The following is a 19,809-nucleotide window of genomic DNA, read 5'->3' as shown; positions in this document are numbered from 1 at the left end:
GCCTACAGTAAACAAAGACAAGACAACCTAGTGACTAATCTAATTTGTCCATGCATAACTGGAAAAATAATAATAACACAGCAGGAACACAGCAAAGAGTTAAATACAGAGAGAGCGCCACGGCGGGACATTTAAACACCAGGAAAGAAACTAAGTCAGTAAAGAGACAAACAGATAGAGTATAACTCACATTTGTCATTGAAGTCTTCTCTCCTTTCTCCCATGGAGATGAAGTGTCCGTCATTTGTAACGTCCAGCCACACCTGCTGCCTGGTCAGTAATTGTTTGTTGGCAGAAGTCCTCCTCTCTCTCCATCGCTGCTAGTCACTCTACCAACAAGGCTGAAACATTTTTATATGATGGGCCACTGTTATGTTATACAACCAATAAACTGACTAACACAAGTTTCTTACGTAGATTTTCTTAGCAGACAAATATATATATACAGTACTACAAACCTATACTTTGATACAGGTACAGGCCCCATAACAAAATACTAGTGCATGTACCAAATACATGACTTGCACACCTTTATCTATGGGAGTGGCCCATAAAGCCAAACAACAACAAAGCTTACAAACAAAACAAGGACAAGTTATGTATCATAGCTCCTGCACAGCCTACAGTAAACAAAGACAAGACAACCTAGTGACTAATCTAATTTGTCCATGCATAACTGGAAAAATAATAACAACACAGCAGGAACACAGCAAAGAGTTAAATACAGCCACGGCGGGACATTTAAACACCAGGAAAGAAACTAGAGACAAACAAATATAGAGTATATCTTACATTTGTCGTTGAAGTCTTCTGTCCGTTCTCCCATGGAGATGAAGTGTCCGTCATTTGTAACGTTCAGCCACACCTGCTGCCTGGTCAGTAATTGTTTGTTGGCAGAAGTCCTCCTCTCCTCTCTCCGTCGCTGCTTAACAGTCAAAAAACACGTTAGTTTGTATCATTAGCGCTGGAAGACTGCGTTAAGTTGAGTTAACTCTCATGTTTGTTTGTAAATTATGTTACATTTCTTTTGTTTGTTACTTTTCTGTTTGTGAAGTGGTCGGAGCGCGACAGGCTACACATTCCACGCAAAGGTCCAACTTCCTTTTTCGACCACACAGGTCAGAGGTCGTTAGCCAGCCGTTACTACACAGGGGGCGCTGTTTCCTCGTGTCTGACGAAACTCGAGCACATTGGCTAAATTGGTCTAGTTCGGTTGTTACCTAGGTGATTTTTAGCTCGCTGCCCTTTTCCCCCTCAAATCCAAATCAGCTATGAACCAACTCTCTGGTTGTTTGACAATACAAAGTGTTGTCAAACACTCATGTATGGTATATTTATCCACCATATGTTGGTGGAGTTCTCGCTCCATCATTAGAATGACCGTGTAAACCTGGTGGCCAGTAATTCTGTCTATGTGTGACACAAATGTGGATGGGAGCCCCTCCCACCTCAACGGACCGACTGTCAGACAGTCAGTCCCCACCACAATGACTCCATCCATGATCGCATCTCAGACTGGATACATATGGAGTAAATCAGACTACTCCAGGTAGACCCAGTCTAATCGACCTAAGTGGGCCAGACAAAAACTACTGTACATTGTGACCCATCTGCAGAGAAACAGATCCACCGAAGACATGAGATTCAACAGTTTGATTCAACATTTTATTCAGACAAACAAATGGGTGAAATAAATAGAGGGGGCATGATTCTTGTCATAGTAACATCTGCCGTCATCTCCATCACTGCAACATTTGAACACAATACATTTACATCAGTCAGTTCAGTTAAATACATAAGTTAGAGTCAATAAATGTCATGTTGTATTACATAGCTTACATCAGTGTAGTTCTAATTTCAGTAAAGTTCATTTGTAGGTGAAGTCTTTAAGGTAAAAGCTTTAGCAGAACCGTAAATCTCCCCACAGCACGTCCACTGAGCCTCATGGGAAACATGCTGCTTCTCTGTACAAATCATCTTTAGTGTGATCAGCCGGGTCAAGTAGAAAATAACAAGTCTTACAAATCAAAAGAGTAAAAACACAATTACAAATAGAAAAATAAGAAATCATTCTACAATAAGTTGCATATTGACAGTGTAAAAATCATTAGAAAACAAATACATGAACATTTTCCGGTGTTGTATTGCTTGGACTTTGGTCTAGAAACAGAAAAAGCAGCGAGCTGACTCACTGTGAATATTTTGTTTAGCTCCTACAGACTGTGGTGCGATCAGTACATCATTTCTTTGACATAGTGGCCTCTTCTTATGAGATTCAGTGCCTCAGCATTAGTTCAGTGCAGATAAAATGTTCTGCCTCAAGTGTTTAACCAATCTGCTTGCCTGACTCTGAACAGCTTGCAGCTACTGACAGTACGCTAACTATGCATATCATATTAGAAATGTAAGAAAAGCTCAGAACTCTCTTCAGTGTTAATATTTTTACCTAATGATATTCCGTTTTTTTGTTGGTCGTGTAGTTTATGCAGCATTTAACTAAATAGGCAGTAGTTGTATTGGTGGTCTATCAGAGGTGATACTTGTACATTTGGCTGCTGATTTCAAAAAGAATCTCCCAAGGGATAAAGAGAAAGAATAAGGATACTGCTGGTAGACAAGATTCTGCATAGTTCCAAATTAACTGCAAATTGACAGCTGCATTTGTTACTTACATACATTTCACTGCAGCTTTGGGCAGATGTATAACATTAAACAGTTTGTTGGCCTTGTAAACTTATTCCTCTCTGACTCTGCCTCAAATTCACACACAGTCAAATAGAGAGCTTGTTCTGTCATTCATGGGGCTGATGAAGGTTTTGGTGTATATAACTCATAAGTTAAGACTGACTTTTCATTTTGACTTCACGTTTGGCTCAAACATGGGGTTGTGAGATTCCTCTGTTACATCTTCAGTGTGTGTTTGGCTTAAGTTGCCATACCAACCCGAACCAAGCTTCTTTTACCTTTAGATATTGCTCTGAACGTGTATTTTGAAATGGATGTTGAGCTGAAGCTGAAAGCCGAAACTCCCTGATGGTTAATTCCTGAGAAAATCTCCCTCCAGCTTCACTTTGACAGTTTAAAGATGTGTTGTTTCTGATTTGATAAAGCTCACAATTACTATAACCTATAGTTAATTTAATTACATTAATTCATATCACACTGAGAACTTTCATCTCATCCTGTAAAACACGAGGTCATTTATAAGTGCTGGTAAATTTATGTTTAGTTTAAAAAGTATTTCATATAACAAATAAACCAACTTTATAGATTGTTAGAGTCTGCTTATCATAAATTATACTATATAAAGCTGTCGTACATTATGTTAGTTTAACATTTGAAATTTAAACAAAATTGCTGCTAATGAAGTGAGGAGTGTGGAAAAAAAATGTCAAGTTTCAGTGAGGGATTTTATTCACATACTGCTCTGATATCTCTCTGACATATATAAACCTATGTAGCGTTCTTATTCATGCACCAGGCTGGTTAATAAAATACTGTCCTTAATGCAAATAAACACAAAGAAAGATAAATTTGTCGGTGCTCCAAAGGCTGTATGGAAAAGTACAGGAGCATGACAAGAAGTGTTGTCATCATGCCTACCAGCTAATTTGGCTTCACAGCTTTAGAGTCAGACAGGATGGCTTGGCGGAAGTCTGGCAGGCGTTTTCTCTTGGTCCAGAGTTTGGTACACAGGTAACTGAAGGTTAGAGCAAAGTGGGAATGATGAGGACATGTTGATGAAAGTGTTGGCAGCTTCTGTTCACACGGGTTGAACAACGTTTCATTTGGTCATTTAAAAGTCAAAACATCAGTCTTGTCTGTGATGTTTGGATACACGTTGGTCTCAGAGGTTAGTCTCATCCCAGGTTGGGTCGTTCATGTTCTTCAGGACTCTCCGGATGATCCTCTCCAGCTCTTTCCTTGCTCGCTGCTCCTCCTCCAGCGTCCTCTTCATCCTCTTGTTGTCCTGGAGGAAGAGATAAAGACAGAGGGGGAAAGAGAGGAGTGAAAAGATGAGAGAAGGAGAAAAATGGGGGACAGGGAAACTCAGAACTTCAAATTCTGTTCACCACACTCCATGTAAAACTCAAAGTGAAGACTCACCTGTTTGAGTTCCTGGACCTCATCCTTGAGACTGTACACAGTGTCCACCAGACTCCTGCAGGAACAGAAGAGCTCTGCATTACTGTAGAAAGCCTGATACCGGCCAACTTGACATGTGATACACCACTACATTCATCTTCATTTTTAATATCTACTTGTTTGATCCACCAGTATCCACTATTATCTACATTTGTATTCATATGTTATGATGTTTTCTTGAATTTCTTTTTATTTTAAGTAGCTGGGACCACTTTCAAACCTACAGTATCCACATCTGCACTGTCATCTCTCACCTCTCCTCCACCACAGTTTGCCCATTGCTCCTGGTTTCCTCCACTATGATCTTCTCCTCCTCTGGGAACAACATGTGAACATCCTTCCTGCTGGAGCCTGATTAAAGAACGACAACAGCTTAAGTTAGCAACCCTGCGTCGCACACCATACAACAAATGCACAAACACAGAAACACGCGCATGTGTACACAGACATACTATATCTGTCCAAGTGGTGAGCAGAGAATTAAAGGAGGGGCTTGGATACTGATGGGGAGCCTTACAAACTACAAGCAAACTAACAGCAAATCATGTCACAATTTGCTGACGAAAAATGTGTCAGTTTCTATTTGCTGACGTTTTATGAACCAAACCATTAATTGGTTAATAAAAAAATAATCTGTAAATTAGTCAATAATGAATATAACTGTTAGTTGTAGTCCTTAACAAGTGTGTCAGAAGAACACCAAGCGTGGAGGCTACTGAGTCAGTGACTAGTAAGTAAGTTGACTCTCCTGTCACTTGTCCATCTGCTTGTTTTGTTTGCATGCAGTTAAGTTTAAGTACACACCCACATTTAAACCTACTATACAGTAAAACTGGCTATATGCTTGCTGAAGCCATAATGATAGGAACACACACAGGCTCATACTAATATATGCACGTATAAAGAAACACACACAGATATACACACAGCAGGTGAAAGGTTTGGGCTGATATATGGATTTAAATCTGTCTCTAGCTGTAAGCTAGCTGGTTCACGACTGTGTCGATATCTTACGAGAAAATGAGGCAGTCCTGTAACTATGAGCGGTCCAGATACTGTCATAATCCGAGTCCTCTGATTGGTCAGAACATGGCAGGTTGCCAGGGAGACCAGCGATGGTGAGGCTGGTGTCAGCGAGCACGTGGTTGTGCATGAGGTCAGTCCCTTGCCAGGCTGTGCCATAAAGTAACCAGCAGTAGACGGGGTTTGGAACGAACCAAATTGAATGTTGAGGGGAGATGAAGGGAGGAGTACGAACCAAATTGGATAAAGGGTGAGAGTTTGGGATAAACCATGTTGTAGGTGTGGGGGGTATTTTTTAAAAAACATAATAAATATGAGATTCAAACCAGACCAACCAGAAATAAAAGGAAAACATTTTGTGTGGAAACAAGAGGATGAAACCATTCAGAAAAAGGATGGATAAAACCAAACAAGACCATTAGGATGAAGCAGTAAATGAAACAATGATTAAAGGATGAGGAAAGCAGAGGAATGGAGGGAGGACATAAAAAGAGAGGAGAGAGAAAAACATTGTTAGAGCTGAGAGCAGAGAACAAACAGTGTTAGCAATAACACACAGAATCTAGCAGCGTGCGAGCACGGCATGTTTACATATGAACGTGTTGATCTGTGTGTGCACTCACTGGAGTTGAGAGTCTGCCGTGTCTTGGCACTCGTACAATAAGCTTCAATCACCTTCAGTATCTGAGCGTCTTCTTCTAGAGCTGCTGTACCTGAGAGACAAGGGGAGGACAGAGGGACAGGTGAGGTGAAAGGTTAAACTGTGGATATGAATCATCTGTTATTTAGTTTGTGATTATTTTATGTTTTTAATTGTTAAATTGATGAAAATGTATTAAACCAAACAAGTTTTTGGATCATGACAAGAATGGACCAGTTACTGTCCCTCAGTACGGTACTCACTCTTTCTGGCAGTGAAGTCCTCTTCTGAAGGTTTCCTCTCTGGTTTCCTCTTAGGCAGCAGCTTCTTCATGTTCTTAGGACTTTTGCTCATATCCTATGAAAAAAAGTGAATAACAGGACTTGACAAACACATCTTTTATATTGCCAGGCTGTTGTATCATCTTGACCTCGAGTGTGCTACCTCCTTGTAGCAGAGAGCAGCAGAGGGCCGGAGAGGAGGCGCAGGGCGAAGGCAGCTCAGGCTCCAGGGTTTGGGAGTACTCGGTTGCTCCAGAGGCCCCCACATCGGGCTGCCACCGTGTGCTGTCCCGTATGAGGAGGGGTGGGGTAGGGTGTGGTAGGCGGGTCCACTGCTCCCTCCACGCGACTCTGAGTGTCTGGTAGGAGTGACGGGGTGAGAGGGCAGCTGGGAGGAGGAGGAGGACGAGAGGTTAAAGAAACATGACTAAACTGGTGAATTGATTTATTCTTTACAAGACATGGAGACTCACTGTGTGACAGATGGACTGATGCTTGTGGGAGTGTGTGTGCGCAGCTGGAGTGTGTGTGTGTTTGGTGAGAAGGTCGAGCCAGTCCTGTAGATCATGCTGACTCTTGCACGCCACCTGCATCCTCTCACACTGGCCACCTGTACAACAACAACACACATGTATATACAAACAACCAAACATGTTAATGTCCAACACAGCACTACTACACTACTTAGAGTAAGCTAGTGGCTTTCTACACTTGAACACGCAGGAACAGATTTTGGCAAGAATTAGCAGGATCTTGATTTATTCCTTGTAGCATTTTAGAAATGAGTTCAGCTGAAATCTGAAAGGTCTGCAAGCAAAATGAGAGAGAGAGGGCTGACCGGATATTTCAAAGGCATTCCTCAGGTTTTCTCCGTCCTCTATTCTGGAGATGAGCATTCCTGATAGCGGTATCCTCCCCTACAGAGACACACAGAGAAATACACAGGGTAAATCACTGGGCCAGAGTTTTTGATGAGCTGAAGAACATGCAGAGAGTATAATTTAAGCTTCATCTCATGTAATACGCACCTGATAGATGAATCCACTCATTCTCTGACTGGCAGACAGCATGAGCAGAGTGTGAGGGAAGAGGATGAGGTAGCGTTCATTTGACTCCTGAAAGACAAAGCTAATTTCACAAACTCTTTCATGGACACTTGAACTCAGCACTCCTGTGTGTTAATTTCAGACAGGTAAAGGTGCGATTTAAGTTGCTCAGGTGTTCTACCTGATAGTTCTGTGTGTGGACCATGGCCTGGGACATGTGCAGAACAGGACCCAGGGTTCTGATGTCATCCCCCTCCCAGTTTCTGATTGGCTCTGTTAAAATCTGCAACTCACGGTCTTTCCTCTTCCTCACCTCCTGACACTGAGCCTGAGGACACACACACACACACATACACACACACACACACACAGAAGTTTACAAAGGCACAAAATCATAATAATCAACACAATTCAACACAATTGGTATGATTACACACACGTGTCGGGAGTGTGTGTGTGTGTGTCTTACTGCAAGGTTTTTGAAGGCGGTCATAGAAGCATGGAGATCAGCTCTGTCAGGGTGTTGGTCCTAAGACAAAGACAAAAAAATAAAACATGATTATTACTAATAATATTCATGTTTAATTACTATCTGAACAGTAACACAGACTGAGGCTGACTGAGGCTGACCTCCATGTGTCTGTCCAGTTCTTTCAGCAGAGTTGGGTATCTCTCCAGTCTGGTGAAGGGTTTACTCAGATTTGTGGTCAGAGTCATGATCCCTCGAGTGGATGCCCCCTTCGACTCCATGTACTCCCCCAGCTCCTCACTGTGATACACACACACAAACATATTCACACACTTCTGGAACAAACACACATTTTTTTCTTTTCTCGTTTGAGCAGGAAGCTCAGACACACACACAGTATACTGTTCACAGTGTCTGACTGTACCTGTGTTGTGTGAGGACATTGACAGCAGACGGGTGGTTGGCGCAGTAGGCCACATAGAGGAGCTTCATTTGGGGCATCAGGCTCAGGAAGAACCCCCCAATCCTCTGCTGGCTCTCTGGGAGTCTGCACACACATGACATGACAATATTAGACTGCTACTGCTGCCATTTAATTACACATAAAGGTAAAGATTTTTGATAAATATGTGGAGGGTGACCAGGTGTCCTACTTCGTGTCCCACTTGTCCTGTGCCCTACATATTGAGACTATGCTCTGCATTTTGATTAGCTCTAGTTTTCAAAAGTCAACACTGCAGGAGAGATGTTTTTCTAAAATCTGTCTTTTATCCAGTGGCTGTGAAGCGAGCAGGGGAGACATCGTGGGGCTGTGTCTGATGTCAGTCAAACTGTGCACACATGGGTCGAGTGCAGGTTAACCTGTCACAGCAGAATAAGACAGAAACTTCTACAAAGAAAAAGAAAAGCAACTTCAACAAAGACTGGTAACGTACTTATAACTGGGTGAAACTCTCAGAGAGTTTTTTGCCCTCTTTTGCCAGAGTTATTTTTCAATTTCACATGGGGGAGAACACGATGTGAGGTGACACAGTATATGTGAGTCTCACAGGAAACTTGTGGCTAAAAGAGAGATGTGCCGATCCATGGCTGCATTCCTAGTTGGAATCTATAGATAACATAACACCATGAGAACTGTGAAACTCTACCTTCCTTTTTATGCTCACTGCATTTATCTAACAATGGAAGTTATATGTTCTTCCCATGCTAAAGGCCTAACCGGTAAGCTACATAGTCTACTGTGTGTCTATTTTTCAAGTTAGATAGACATTATATTAAAATCTTAGACGACATCTTTTCAAACAGACACCTGCAGCCTTTAGTTGCACTGCACTGGCAAACAGACTGTGTTACTTCAGTCTACCACTAGGTGACTATGTTGCCCCATTGACTGTTTAAATACAGCTTCACTCAGGCCAACTTCAGTCTACCTGCACCTCTCTGTTTTGAAGTGAATCTGGAGGATGCATTATTGGTTAAACAGGATGTTAGTGAGAACAGTTCATCTGGAGTTTGTGCAGGTTTTAGACAAACTACTTAAAAACTCTTTAAGGCCTTTTATTGCTATCTGAATGTGGAATTAAAACCAATTAAAATGTAATTAAAAAAAGCTACAATTAAAAGGTTAGACAGTGTCCCAAAACGTGCAGGATAAGAGGACAAAACTCTGCTCATTAAAGCAAGAAGGATACAACTAACAATTACTTACAGTATTGTTTAATTTGCTGGTTATTTTCACAATTAATCAATCAATTGTTTGTTCCATAAAATGTATAAAAACAGTGAAAAATCTCCATCGTTTGTCTGACAAACAGTTCAGAACCCAAGTAAGTAAGTCAAGCAGCACTTTGACAGCTTCTAATGTGTAATATACTTTATACTAAATTGTTCATGCTGTTAAGAATGACTTTCATCATACATATCCTATATGAGATTACATCAGAAAAGCGCTATTTAAGCTAGGTGCTGTCTGTAGCAGACAAAAAAGAGAGGGATATACTGACTTTGTGTGCTCCTCTAAGGACTGAACCAACATCTGCTGGAAGGTTGAGATCTCCTCCAGATTTCCTTGAATGTGATTGATGTCCACACTGCTGAGTCTGCAGAACAGAGGAGAGGAGATGGAGAGAGAGTGGCATCATTCATAATTTAAAAGTGTTGGTCATATATACACGCATTCCTGTATTTGTACATTGACTTAAATCTCCTGTGGACAGAATCAGCTCATTTACTTTAACCACATATAAATGTATTTGTCTTGCTTCAGGATACAGGATATGGGGTAATAATTCATGCAATATATCAATTTTGTAATATATAAGTGTATGACATAGGGTAGATGTGGTATACAGTGTGAAAGTTGGATATATTATGTTGGTATGGCAGTAGATATTCTAATGTGTGTACCTCTACCTCTGAAACCTGACTCTTGAATAAAACAAAAAAAGGGTAAAAATAACTCTACCTGTCTGTGGGGTGAAGTGAGCGCAGGTATGAGCCCAAGAGACTCTGTAGCTCCCTTGAATATTCACTCTCTGCTTCCAGGATGTTCTGTAGGACCTGATAGAGACACGACCCACAAAACACACACATGTATATTATTTACAGTTAGAGAGGTAATGAAGGGGTAATGAGAGAAGTTTAAAATGGATATACTGTATTTTCTCTGAGAGGACTTGCTTCTTTTCTCTGTTATATCTTTGTATTTTGGGCTGTTAGTCGCACCGACAAAGACATTTTGACATCTCCCTGCACTCTGGGAAAAACAGCTCTATATGCAGTTTGTTTTGTCAGTGGGAGTTGTGTTTTGTAATAAGCTAATGGAGAGAGATATATCAGACCCTGTGGGAGCTGCAGCACTGGCTCGAGTAGCTTTCAATGGATCCGACTGCACAGGGTAATTGGCTAATCTCCCCACAACATCAGAAACCTCAAAGGAAGGAGGTTTTCTGCTAATGAATTGTAGCATTTTAGACAAGTAGCACATGCTGCAGGGGACAGTAGAAATGTGGCTGCAACTGAAGCAAAAAACTAAATAACACTGACTCTGTATATATATATATATATATACAGGATCCCAGAGCAGGCACTGGCAACAAGAATACTGTGGAAACGCTGGCATATTCAAACCTGATATAAAAGCATGGCTGTTAACAGACTACAAACACACACAAGAGGAAAACTTCAAAGCCTGTATCCTCTGCTAATGCAAGCTTCTGTCCTAAAGCTCTGAGAGGCTCTTTTAGAAGAAGGACAAAAACTTTTTTTATTTATTACTTTTCTTTTGCATTTCTGTCTGGGAACAGCTTTGACTTTAGGCAAGGTCTGTGTGTGTTTATGTGAGTGTATGAGAGAGACTCAGGTACCCTCAACCAAAGATGGACTTTCTAGAGAGACTGTGTAGCTTGTTGCATTATTAAAACACACACAAACACTCACACACACACACACACCAGCAGGAGCCAACCCTGGGGCAAGGCTGCCCCAGAAACCACTGAGATGGAAGAAATAACCTACATTACATCTGCTGCACTCACACACACACAGACACACAGACACACAGATGACACATGCAGGCTCCACATGTCATCACATCATTAATTGGATGTGTGGATGAAGAATAATTGATTGTAACAGTCCAGAGAAGCAAACACGCGTGTGACAAACATCCATTAACTGGGTTCACTGCAGCAGCAGACAATAGAGAGATAATTTATCTCATTTCTGGCAAATGACATCTTCAAAAATTAAATTTTCCCCTCTGCATTTTAAACCTTTGCCACATTAAACAGCTCACATGAATATCTGGTAATTATAAAAGAATAAGCACCATTTTAACACACACACGTGCAGACACAAACAAAGTCTCTTAAGAGTATGATGCTCACCACATTGTAGTAGGTCTTGCTGATGATAGTGGTGTCAAAACCTTTGGGGGGACTTTTTAGAGTGCCAGACTTTGACTTATCTGATGTCTTATCTGGGAGCAGAGACAGAGGGAGACAAAAAGTGAAGACATTTCAAGTAAATACATGTCATTGACTGGCATTGCACAACAATGACTCATGCTAACGTGGCCTCTGGTGGTTTGTTCAGAAGTATTTTATGGATTGTTTGGAATAAAAACAAAAACAAAAAACTAATTTTAATAATTCTGACCTTTATGTCTTAAAACATTACATTTAAGACTTTAAGGATTCATCCACAGACAAAAAAAATACTTCTTAAAAGGGAGATTTTTTCACTGTGCAGTAGAAAAATAGGGGCATTTGATTTGCATGAGCAGAGCCACCTGTGCTGAACAGGCAAAGAAAAGGATCGACTATATGAACACAAAACAACTAGGGAGCATTAATAAATCTTCAACATTTCCATTCAGTAGAAAGACAGAAAAAGGTCTCTTTTTGCATTTAAGTCCCCAACTGTAGAGCAATGTTGTGGCCATTACAGTATGTAGGACAACCAATGATTCAGTGCTTTAACTCACTGATGTCATGTCATCTCACTGTCCTGCTCATTGTTATTTCAGCATCATATGACCAGTTTTAGGGACGCTGTCACATCCTTCAGTTCACTATTGTTCTGTGAAGGCATTTCAATGTAAAGCCAGAGGAGTAATGACTATTTTCTGGGTACTGGGTAGTTTAATGTACGTCTTAAAGCTATCTGAATGAGCAGAGAAAGTAAATCTAGAAATCCAGAAATTGGTTCTCCAGTCAGGAGCAGTAACCTCAGTCTACTATATCATCTATACTTCTTTATTTTGTGTCAGGCATCTTCTTCATGATACAGACAAAGGCTCAGTCTCAGTAACAATCACTGTTTACTTGGCAAACAATCACAGCCAGCATTACTTTGCATGTCTCCAGTGCAAGTCTATTACCTCACACACAAACAACAACTCCCTGTGGCCATTTGAATTTACTGCCATTCCTCAGGAGGCTCTTATCGTGGTCCTTGTTTTCTGCTATGAGCTTCAAGTCAGGAAGTTCCTTTTCTATACAGCAGCTCTGGCACTTCCTGTCATTGTGCGCTTGTGAAGCTTCCTTCCTTCTTTCCTGCCTTCCCTCCTCAGACAGCAACACAACTAACCAACACAATCAAAGCAGCCGCAGGGATGTGGCTCGCACAAACACAGAGGGCAGCAGTTAACATCCTCATGCATTCTGTGCTCAGTTTGGGTTCAGAGCTGCATATAAACCCAGCTTTTGTTTTTTTAATCAGATTTTTACGTAAACTCATTGCTCCTGAGGTGTAAAACTGAGAGAAAAAACCCTGCAGATACTGACAGTTCAATAAAGGTTACTCAAATTTTCATACCAAGTACAAACAACATTTTTTAAACATTTTTGGTGAAGAAAATAAGTTAATAAGTAGCAAACCCAACCAAAGAAGGCTTTAACATGCCTTTATCTCACTGCATCCACCGTACCATACCATATGTTTTAAGCATAACTTGGGCAGTCTACTTCATTAAGAAATCATATTACAACTACAAGAGGTCAGTAAGCTAACATCAGTAAGAACAGACCTGCAGGAAGTCTGTTTGTTTGAGCATTTCTTTGTAACTGTGTTGGGAAAATCCTGCATGCTTCAAATGTATATCATGACTGGAGAAATTAACAATGCACACACACACATCTGAGGCAATAAGAGCATCACCCACCACCTCCTTTCAGCTCCCGTACGTAGTTACTGGGGAACCACCCGGTCTTGCCGTTGAGCGAGCCTTCCCACCAGCCCCCCTCCTCCTGCTTATTCACGCTGATGATGTCACCCTTGGAGAAAGACAGCTCGTCCTCATTGGTCTGCTGGAAGGCAAAGCGCGCCTTGACCAGCAATTGGCCACACCCGCTGCCCTCCGACATGTCCTGGGAGCGAGGAGAAGAAGAACGACAGAGCTGAGTGAATCTGCACATCATGTTCTGGCTAGATGTATGACAACAGACAGATGTTACTTATTTATTGGTCATGTTTCTTCTGTGTGCAAGAGCAGGACTTTGAGAGGTAGAGGAATATCTGTAACCCCCTCTCAGTGCTTGTTTACTGTCATTACTTGTGAGTTATGTTATTGTGGTCGTCATGGTAACTCACCAGGCTGCGGTACTGAGGCTGCAGCAGTTTGGAGGAGCGACTCTGAGTGTTCAGGGAATCAAATGACTTGATCCTCAGTGTCGAGGAGTGAGGCACACACACACTGTCTGCAGAAACACCTAAATCCACAACTACACAATAAACACTGTGTTATAGTCATCCACTCCATATCATACTGATAATAATAATATGAATAAAAATATACATTTACAGAGCATTTATCCAAGCAGAACAAAAACTGTGGAGGGTATGAGTTCCTACAAAATAAAAGCCCTTAAAACATGCAAAGACCGCTTAGAAAAAAAGAGAACACACACTCTCTCACACACACATGCACGAAAATACAATAATCTTGCCTTCAGTAGCTTTATTAAGGGCAACCAAGGAGTTCAGCACCCTGGAGAAGTTCAGTCCCTGCAGGAGGTCGTTGACCTCAAAAGGCTAGAGGAGAGAGAACCAAGTAAAGAATATGAAATACACTTAAAAACGGCAATAAAGCACCGAGGGGTTTGAGGCAGGAGAGAAAACAGTACACAGTCATAATAAATTTATAGAGCGTGACATCAGCAAGGACACAAAGCTGTCTTCCTGACATTTCCATGCTTGCGTCTCACGCAGGGAGAGGCAGAGACCTGTGGCCTCTGGAACAACATGGCAAAAGCAACCGTCTTCTTGTTAAGCTTCCATCATACTTTCAAATTTATATAATAAAGAAGAAGAAGCAGCACATGAGCCTGAAACTGAAGAAACACTGAGTTTAGAGGGGGTTTACATCCCTGTGCCAACTGCAGTCTGGAGCAGGATTACTCAAGTCTGAGCTCCCCCCTTGTAATCTCCCCATCACACACACACACACACACACACACACACACACACACACACACACACACACACACACACACACACACACACACAGCCATAATCAAAATACCCCTGAAGCCCCTAATCTTGTGTATACCACACACACTGACTGACTTCTACATTCCCGAGGCGTGAAGGTGGAGCGATCTGAGGCGTGAAAGTCAAAGCTGAAATATTCTGATGTGGCACTTTAACATTTTTAATTTACACTATCTCGCAGTGAGAACGGCAGGAAATATCCTGAGTCTACATTTCTTCACAGTCACTTCTCTTTAATTTAAAGACAAAACCACAGTGTTCTTTAATGTAGTCTTCCTCTCAAAAAGCCACTTGGTCTGATTTATATACACAGGCTGATTAGCAGTCGCAGCAGTCTGGACCCAATAGTTAATACACACTTTCACCTCTCCCACTGGCTTTTGGCCAAGGCACAGTAAGAGGCTCTTTCTTTCTATCAACTCCTGCAGCAGAAATACTCCAGCGTTACAGCTGCACTTGCACATATTTTAGGGCATTTACTGTCATCGCTGCCCCTTCCAGATCTTAGGGTACAATAACCGATCAATGTGTTTGATCAATACTTGAATCTGACACTAAGAACGACAAAGTCAGCAGCAAAGAAAAGCACTTACATTAAGATTTTATACCTTATTAAAGGAGAAAACTTCATTTGATATTGAAATGTAAGATAGAAGTTTATTGATCGCTGAGAGACTGTAATAGATTTTGTGTGATATGTTTGTTAATTATCATTAAGTGAACAATGACCTCAAGAAGCCCAGAGAGAAAGAGGACATCCCATCTTATACTTGTCCTCTAATTCCTAATTATAGATGATTTATCTTGTTCAAATTAGTTTTACTGCACTTAAACATTTTATTTTGACAAAAAAATATGTTTATTTTTGCACAGTGCTTCAAAAATCTATGACTAAATCCACCTAAAATAACAGTAATGCTACCACAGCATGCAAACAAATAAAAAACATTCACCACCACATATTAAATGCAGTTAGGTTCATCTTACAGGCTGTAGTTAAAATACTCTCGCCTGCAGCTGTGGGAGGCAGAGAGGTCAAACAAACGCCTGTGGCTGGTCAACTTACCTGACAATAGGGAGCGCTTGATTTAATGCTGCAGAGGAGACACGCTAAATGCACAGAATCAATATCCCACCCGTTGAGGTTTAATTAACAGCAGAAGCCAAATTTATGATCGCGATTGTTTTCTCTGGTTAACTGTGCAGCTGTGGTTAATGGCAGAGTCCGAACTCATCCACACTCACACTCACACTTGATGTCCACGCTGTAATCCTCCTCTATGGGACAGGCAGGCTGGCTCGTCCTCTGCCCGTCCCCATGACTGTCTGGGAGAATTACTACGCTGATGTCAGTCAGGCTGCTGGTAATGGAGGCCTTGGCTCCCGGCAACATGGCTGACATGCCTCTAATCAACCTGATTGGAAAATCTACTGGCTGCCTGGCGTGTTGCATTACATCAGCCTACCCTCCTCCTCTCCCCTCCATTTCATCTTTTCCATCCCTTTTTTTAAAAGCCCATTCTCCTCATCATAATAAATTTCTGAGTTTGGAATAAACCTTGTTACAGGTCTGCAGCCTGGGACTTCTGTGTTGCGTAATCTGCTTTTTTCCATTATGATTCCATGGCTTTTTCCATGGCTAAGATCAATAGTGTGGTATTATGTTGTAGCACACTACTCACTAGCCCTCTCTTCACACTCACTGTGGGGCAGGATATAACCTGGGTTGACCCACTGTTGTGCAAACACTCACACACCCAAATATGCGGTTTTGAACTCTGAAAACACTCCAGATATTTTTAGATAAACATGCCGAAAGTCTAATATCTTGTATTGATTCCGACTTTATTTTTGAACTGTGCACAAGAGTTGCTGAGAGTAGAAAGGCTTCTGAAGGGAGCGCTGAAAACGTGACAAAAGTGCTAGAGGCTATAATCATCATCATCATCACCAATAGCAACAGGATGCATGCACGACACCATCATCATCATCATCATATGATAATGATTCATGCAAGTGAACGCTGTGAAATCTGATCAAAATATCTCATCAGATTCCCACACACACAAACGCTGCAGTATTGATCAGTCACAAATCTCTCATTTCAGAGGGCAACAACACCACCTGACTGGCTCACAGTTACCTTTAATACAGAGACAAAACCTGCCTGATATGCTGATCTAAATTTATTTCCAAAACTGTGCGTCCACATTTATCTCTGCCTCTTGTTTCCATAACTACAAAGGAGCCATAACTCGTCCTCACGCAGCAATAACACATTTAACACCACAGACGCAGGAGCATCTTGTGGAAACAGCAACTGAGAAGTGACAGTGTGCTCCTGTTATTAGTGTGCCTGCCTTTTCTCTCCTTTTTCCTCCTTTAATGACGCAAATTCATTGTAAATACACAGTGGTTTCATGCTCATATAGCCTATGTGTTATATAAGGACACACCCCCATTTCTTTATCAAAGAAAATAGCACTACTTTCTATTAAAATATTATTTACACAGGGTTTAACTAATGACTTTTTAATGTTAAATAAACAATTTACTGATGATAACTCCTGGGTTGCCAGATTGTGAAACATTGCTGAACCATTACCTGGACCAAGATCGTCTTATTAACAACTTATTAGTGTTTACAGATGCAGACTTCAGTTATTATAAGTCTTTTATATGTAAAGTTACTGACATTTAAAGTGATTATGATGGATTTCCAGCAGTAATGACTGCATAATTACCAATTAGAGAGGACAAAGGGATATTTTACAACCAGGCAACCCAAAAGTTGTTCTTATTAATGGATTATAATTGATCCAGGACTAATAAGAAAATGATTTACTAACCAATAATTAATGAAGCCATTAAGAACGATTTGTAATCCCCGTGTAAAGCGTGATTTATTGGAAAGCTGCACCAGAAAAACTAACATTAGTGTCTATTTATATGCGCTTAACAGTCATGGGGGTCACATTAACATTGTGTCATTAAGAAACAAGTGTTTAATAGATGTAAGAAATCAAAACAACTAAACACAGACAGGTTATTTGTATTTTCATAGTTCATTAAAGAGGAATATCCTGAAGAAATTCCCACCACAGCCATATTTACTCTTTAATCCAGAGTACAGTAACTGTTGCTGCCTCAACGGGAGTAACGGCTAAGCACTATAAACAGGATAAAGACGTCAATGACAAATAGCAGGTTGTGAAAGATGGTTTAAACGATAAAAAGCTTAGTGGAGGTGAGTGACAAACTGTTTTCTGGGCTTCTTATTGTGAGAGTGCTTCAATAAATCCACGTTTAATGTGTTAACTCACCTCCACACCGAAAGCCCCGCAGCCTTTAATAAACTCGCCAATGTTCCTCTGACACTCGCTGTCGCTCCTCGGTTCCTGGAAAAACTGCACACAAAAAGTCACTAAATTAGCTTCAATTACGAACTCGGAATGTTAATTAACTGTGAACGAAGGTGTTTGAGGGTTTTCCGCCTGGAAACAAATCTTATTCCAGGCGTTGCTGGTGCACTTGCCACTTGCTGCTTATCAGTATCAAGCTAGCTAGAGAGAGGAGTCAAACTTCCGGCGTCGACTTTCAAAATAAAACATTAATTAGTGACGTTTTCATACACTTTGTGTTTTAAAATTGACTTTCAGGAAAAACTACATGTACTAGCCTTCCATTACAGTTAGCGGATATCTAATTGTTGTGGTCTAGTGTGTCTCTGTTTGTCCAGTTACTTCTAGGGGTCAATTTCAGTTTTCAGTGTTGTTTTACTAGTCCATTTCGCCTGTTAAAATGCCTGGAAAAATAGCGCATAACAAAAAAAGCTAGATATTATTTAACTTAGTTCAACATCTGATGTCTCAATAGAAGTGCACTGGCTGTGTTTGGCAAAGCTACTCCCAGAAGAGGTCAAATTATTAGCCCAAGAGGTGATCCATAGCTGCTGACACGTCTTATGCCTTTATTTTGAAAGCAGCAGCGCCTCGCTCTGTGTTGACTCGCAGCTAACTGAGGCTAACTGTGCAGAGAGCTACAATCTCCCAGGGAAGTTGGATAAGCCGAGGGAGGATATGACGTTGACAGGTTCATGGTCCAGTGTGTGTGTGTGTGTGTGTGTGTGTGTGTGTGTGTGTATGAGAGAGAGAGAGAGAGAGAGAGAGAGAGAGAGAGAGAGAGAGAGAGAGAGAGAGAGAGAGAGAGAGAAATTAAAATTTTACATTCAAATCATTGAAAAATCAATAAAGCAGCTGCCATTTCTATTACAGTCTCAGGTCCTGGTGTCGATATACACTCAGAACTAGTTTACATTCAGTAAAGTAGCTCAATTACAGTATTTATGTTTGCATTATACTTTTTATTTACTTTTTAGAAATAAATATATAGTGGAAAAACAGGTTACAGTGAACATAATTTGTTTTTCATATTCTATATAGCCTGGTGTATATATAGTAATCCTGCTTTAAATAGATTTTTCTTTTCTTCCACGGTCCCCCAGCCCTCCATCCACTTACTTTGTCCACCGTCCCGGGTCTGAGTCGCTCCAGCAGCCTGCACAGCACCGCTCCATCCCGCAGAGACGTCTGGAGGAAAGCTTCTGGATCCGAGATGCTTTTCTTGGGAGACTCCAGGACCCCGAGAGTTATGAGCCACGTTACGGTCTGTTCGGCCGAATTCATGCCTGAGTCTCCAATGTCATAAAACAGCAGCAGCAGCAGCAGCAGCAGGAGCACTCTTCACTGTCTGCTCTATCCTACTTGTGGTGCGTCCGGAATGAGACAGGAGGGTCAGCCCCGCCTTGTTTCAACATTACAGTCAAGACGCACTGGTTGGACTCAGGCTGTTGTTTCAAAATAGAAAAAAATAAAGGTGGAAATGAGAAATAAAGGAGGTTCCTTCCTTCCACTGCCTCGTATTGTCCCGCACTGCTCTGCCTTTCTCTCTCAGCGGATGTTGGCATCACCTGCAGCTACACCAGCGTCAGCGTAGCTACTGTAGAATAACACTTCCTTTGAGAACTTTCAAATTAAAGGCTTTAACTTGACGAGAGCATGTTCCCAATAAAAATAATATTCGAAATGAGATAAGCTCAGTAGGCATGATTAAGCATATGTCGTTTTAAATATATATTAATATTTTAACAGCTGTTTAAATTGTCTGGTCTTTTCCTCTTTGTTTTCTAAAGCATTTTGAGCTGCTTTAGTC

General features: G+C 41.1%; 1 protein-coding gene and 1 long non-coding RNA gene across 23 annotated transcripts in view; both read right to left on the bottom strand.

Annotated features, from left to right (window-relative positions):
• LOC108892905 (uncharacterized) overlaps nt 1-1,248 on the bottom strand; it is a 64,760-nt gene extending 63,512 nt beyond the window's left edge. For 10 of the 22 annotated variants that reach the window (XR_007808997.1, XR_007808995.1, XR_007809000.1 and 7 more), the window contains exons 1-3: nt 1,039-1,248; nt 793-925; nt 191-341 (exon numbers count right to left, since the gene is read on the bottom strand). This is a non-coding gene — a long non-coding RNA (uncharacterized LOC108892905). Of the gene's footprint in view, nt 1-190; nt 342-792; nt 926-1,020 lie in introns of all 22 variants that reach the window. The other 12 variants (XR_007809002.1, XR_007809011.1, XR_007808994.1 and 9 more) reach the window with 4 other exon arrangements.
• A 395-nt stretch (nt 1,249-1,643) lies between these two features.
• On the bottom strand, nt 1,644-19,539 carry arhgef7b (Rho guanine nucleotide exchange factor (GEF) 7b). Its single transcript, XM_018690705.2, has 22 exons — nt 19,119-19,539; nt 17,922-18,005; nt 14,055-14,139; nt 13,699-13,829; nt 13,271-13,475; nt 11,493-11,584; nt 10,070-10,164; nt 9,609-9,704; nt 8,030-8,152; nt 7,767-7,905; nt 7,606-7,665; nt 7,318-7,464; nt 7,119-7,205; nt 6,929-7,007; nt 6,564-6,700; nt 6,254-6,478; nt 6,073-6,166; nt 5,793-5,882; nt 5,161-5,319; nt 4,401-4,497; nt 4,108-4,162; nt 1,644-3,970 (listed from the first exon to the last, which is right to left on the bottom strand). The coding sequence occupies exons 1-22, from the start codon at nt 19,281-19,283 to the stop codon at nt 3,848-3,850; spliced, it is 2,568 nt and encodes an 855-aa protein (XP_018546221.1). The 5' UTR covers nt 19,284-19,539; the 3' UTR covers nt 1,644-3,847.
• Nucleotides 19,540-19,809: the final 270 nt, after the last annotated feature.

The sequence above is a fragment of the Lates calcarifer genome, linkage group LG7_2 (assembly GCF_001640805.2).
Source record: "Lates calcarifer isolate ASB-BC8 linkage group LG7_2, TLL_Latcal_v3, whole genome shotgun sequence".
Lineage (NCBI taxonomy): Eukaryota > Metazoa > Chordata > Actinopteri > Centropomidae > Lates > Lates calcarifer.
Note: the sequence above shows the minus strand (reverse complement) of the source record. Positions and strands in the feature narration are given on the sequence as shown.